Here is a 3,899-nt window from a genome sequence, read left to right as displayed (position 1 = left end):
CATTTGTATTGATTTCAGAGATGAAGGGAGAGAGGGAGGGAGGGAGAAAGAGAGAGAAAGGGAGAGAGAGGAAAGGAGTGAGAGAGAGAGAGAGAGAGAAAGAGAGGGACATAAAGGATGAAAGAGAATCATTGATCAGATGCCTCTTGCACGCCTCATACTGGGAATTGAGCCTGCAACCCAGGCATGTGCCCTGACCGGGAATCTACTGTGACCTCCTGGTTCATAGGTCAATGCTCAACCACTGAGCCATGCTGGCCGGGCAACCATTTACTGTTTTAAAACTAAGATAGCCTGTTAATAATAGATGTATGAATTTTCACAAATATGTATATTTTCTACATGTTTTGCTTCTTGAAAAAGATGCTGGCTCAGCAAATGCTTTTTACATACCTGTAATTTTGTCATGGTCTTAAGGATGTTAACAAATGGTTTGGATTCTTAATAGACACCTGAATACTCTGATTCATGAATTTTTTTCCTGCGCATGATTGCATCTCTTCTTTGGCTAAAGCGTATATACCAACTTGGATTCCCTACTAATTAATCTGTGGTGTGGAAGATCAATGAAAAAAAATTAATGAATGGATTTTGTTTCTTACATTTCTAGTTAAGGAATATATTTCTTCTTTAGCAACTCACTAATAGTCCTTGTTATATAACCCACTAATGGTCATTAATTAAAGATGTTTAAATTGAAACATTTCTTCGAAATTTTCAAGTCTTATATCTCATACTAGAGGCTGAATGCATGCAATTCGTGCAAGAGTAGGTCTTTCTTCCCCAGATGCTAGCACCAGCTTCCCTCTGGCACTCAGGACCTGGGCTTCACCCTGGCTGCTGGCAGGCACCTGGGACCCAGTCTTCTCTTGCAGTTCCACCTTCATTTGGAAAGTCGTGCAGAAGGACGTCTGGTCTAATTAGCATATTACACTTTTTATTATAGTTTAGGACAGTCATGCTGCAACAAAATTTATATGCTGATACCTGAGATTAAGACAGCCGTGGGCAAACTATGGCCTGCGGCCGGATCCGGCCCGTTTGAAATGAATAAAACTAAAAAAAAACAAAACACCATACCCTTTTATGTAATGATGTTTACTTTGAATTTATATTAGTTCACACAAACACTCCATCCATGCTTTTGTTCCGGCCCTCCGGTCCAGTTTAAGAACCCATTGTGGCCCTCGAGTCAAAAAGTTTGCCCACCCCTGGATTAAGAGATAACATAATTAAACTATTATTTACTTTTTGGAAAGAATTACTTATTAAGAGATGATTCTTATGTCTGTTAATTGTTCTCTGATCTGTGTATCTGTGTAATGGCTGCACCAGGGAAGAGCAGTTATACTTAGTTACATCTTAGTAAATAAATTTGTTCAGTGAAAGTTTCACCTTGGTCTAAAGTGTTACCTTAACTTTGAATGAAAAAATCTGTGTATCTGTGTAATGGCTGCACCAGGGAAGAACAGTTATACTTAGTTACATCTTAGTAAATTTGTTCAGTGAAAGTTTCACCTTGATTTAAGGTGTTACCTTAACTTTGAATGAAAAAATAAGTTTAATGGGAACAAACAGTAGAAACAATTTATTAAATACATTTGGTAAGGCATTTGCAGTTGGATTACTAGTATAAATACAGAAAACAAACAGTATTTGTGAATTTCGCTACTTCTTTTGTGTAGTGACATTTTTAAGCATTAATGTGTAGTTTTTTTTCCCTCTGATGACCCAAAACCTTCAGTATTCTTGGGCATAATAACAGCGGTATCACTCAGACTTAAACATTGAGGATAGTTACTGCGTGTTATAGATATGTATCTCCATTTTTTACCTTTGAAAGGCAGCCTTTTTACTTGGACATTTTTTGTTGTTGTTAATCTTCACCTGAGGATATTTTTCCCCCACTGATTTTTAGAGAGAGTGGAAAGGAGTAGGGGAGGCACAGAGAGAAAAACCTTGGTGTGAGAGAGAGATATCAATTGGTTGCCTCCCCCCATGCCCTGACCAGGGCCAAGGATCAAGCCTGCAACCAAGGTACATGCCCTTGACCGAAATTGAACCCAAAACCCTTCAGTCCGCAGGCCGACGCTCTAACCATTGAGCAACCAGCTAGGGCTACTTGGACATTTTTATTACAGGTGCATAGATGCTGGATGTCCATCTATTTGTATATGTGTTCATATAAAGGCATACATGTCAAAATATATATTTTTGTGTTTTTCTAAAGGAAAAGGGGAAATGTTTGATAAGAATAGAGAGAAAGGTAGTATTGGATCCAGAATATAATTGTTGTATTTTCAGTTGAATATCATCTATAATTACAGTACCAGCACAGGATCCACCATAGTATCTCTGTACTAAGTAAATAATAGTTTCATAGTACTTGAGAGACATTTTCCATGAATCAGTCTTTCTCAGAGAGTTCTTTCTCTGTTTTATCATTGTTCTTCTGACAAAATACATGTATTCTGTAATTTGAGAGAGATGGGAATGCCATTGAAGGGAAAAGCAAACTTCAGTTAAACTATTAAATACAGAGGTTTCCTATATAGCATAGCTCATCAGTTCTAAGAAGCACTCACTTTTAGTTTTTAACAGCTCTGAAATTAACAGTGCATCTTATTTGTCTCATGTCTGACAGTTGACAGTGATTTTTCATCTGTCATACATAAACGATGCATCTTCCAGTTGATAATGTTAAAGATTCTATGAAATACTTGTTTTTATCTGTGTAGGATAAATGTTTGTTACATGCATTGCTTAAAGTATTTTGAAAGGTCTAGACTAAATATTTTATCCCTAATTTCACATTTTGGAAATTGTTTTTTACAAAGGAGTCCACCTACTACTAAAGTTATTAGTATTTTAATATATTTTCTCTTAAGTTTTATTAGGTAGATTATATAAGAATAATCAAAATGTTGCAAAAATAATTGTAATTTGGTTTTTTTAAAGCTGAATAACGTTAACCTTACTTACTGAATGTTTCTACTAATTTCACAATTTAATGGTTTAAAATATCTTGATTTTTTTCAAAGCTTTTTTTAATAATTTAATTTAAAAAGTTGGATAGCTATCATCTTGAGCAATATTTGGTTCTTATAGGATGATGTCATTTTTTTATTTTTAGAGTCTTACGTTTAAGGAAAAAGTAACAAGCCTTAAATTTAAAGAAAAACCTACAGATCTGGAGACAAGAAGTTATAAGTATCTTCTCCTGTCCATGGTGAAACTAATTCATGCAGATCCAAAGCTTTTGCTTTGTGTAAGTATTTTTATGAAACACCTTGGAATTATTACATTAACCTAATTTGGTTTAACTGAAATGCCAAGACCTTGAATATAATTATTAGCTAAAGATCACTTATTGTTCCTTTCTGATCATGAAGATATCACTAAGAAAACAAACTTAATAGAGAATACAAATAGAATTAGATCAGATGTTTTACTTTTCTTCTTTATTTTCCTTATCGTTAACTAATATATTTTGGTAAGCTCTTCTGTCCTTACCCTGTTACCAGATTATATGTTATTCAGGCATTATCCTGGGATGGGGGTGAAGGTAATGAAGCAAACCATAAATAAGAGTGCTTTCTACAGCTATATGGTTGTTTTGTGTTTTAAAATATATTTTTATTGATTTCAGAGAGGAAGGGAGAGGGGAAGAGAGAGAAAAACATCAATGATGAGAATTATTGATCAGTTGCCTCCTGCATGCCCCACACTGGGGATTGAGCCCACAACCTGGGCATGTTCTTTGACTAGGAATCAAACTGTGACCTCTGGTTCATAGATTGAGGCTCAACCACGGAGCAACACTGGCTGGGCTGGTTGGTTTTTTAAATATTTAACTAGAGGCCCGGTGCATGAAATTCTTGCACGGGTAAGGGCCCTAG

At 35.7% G+C, this 3,899-nt stretch overlaps 1 protein-coding gene across 1 annotated transcript in view; it reads left to right on the top strand.

Annotated features, from left to right (window-relative positions):
* Window positions 1-3,899, top strand: part of NF1 (neurofibromin 1) — a 187,721-nt gene that overhangs the window by 44,251 nt on the left and 139,571 nt on the right. Inside the window, exon 15 of the mRNA XM_015564136.1 lies at window positions 3,134-3,268. Coding sequence (XP_015419622.1) covers window positions 3,134-3,268 — 135 coding nt within the window. The remainder of the gene's footprint in view (window positions 1-3,133; window positions 3,269-3,899) is intronic.

Source organism: Myotis davidii, unplaced genomic scaffold, assembly GCF_000327345.1.
Source record: "Myotis davidii unplaced genomic scaffold, ASM32734v1 scaffold699, whole genome shotgun sequence".
Lineage (NCBI taxonomy): Eukaryota > Metazoa > Chordata > Mammalia > Chiroptera > Vespertilionidae > Myotis > Myotis davidii.
Note: the sequence above shows the minus strand (reverse complement) of the source record. Positions and strands in the feature narration are given on the sequence as shown.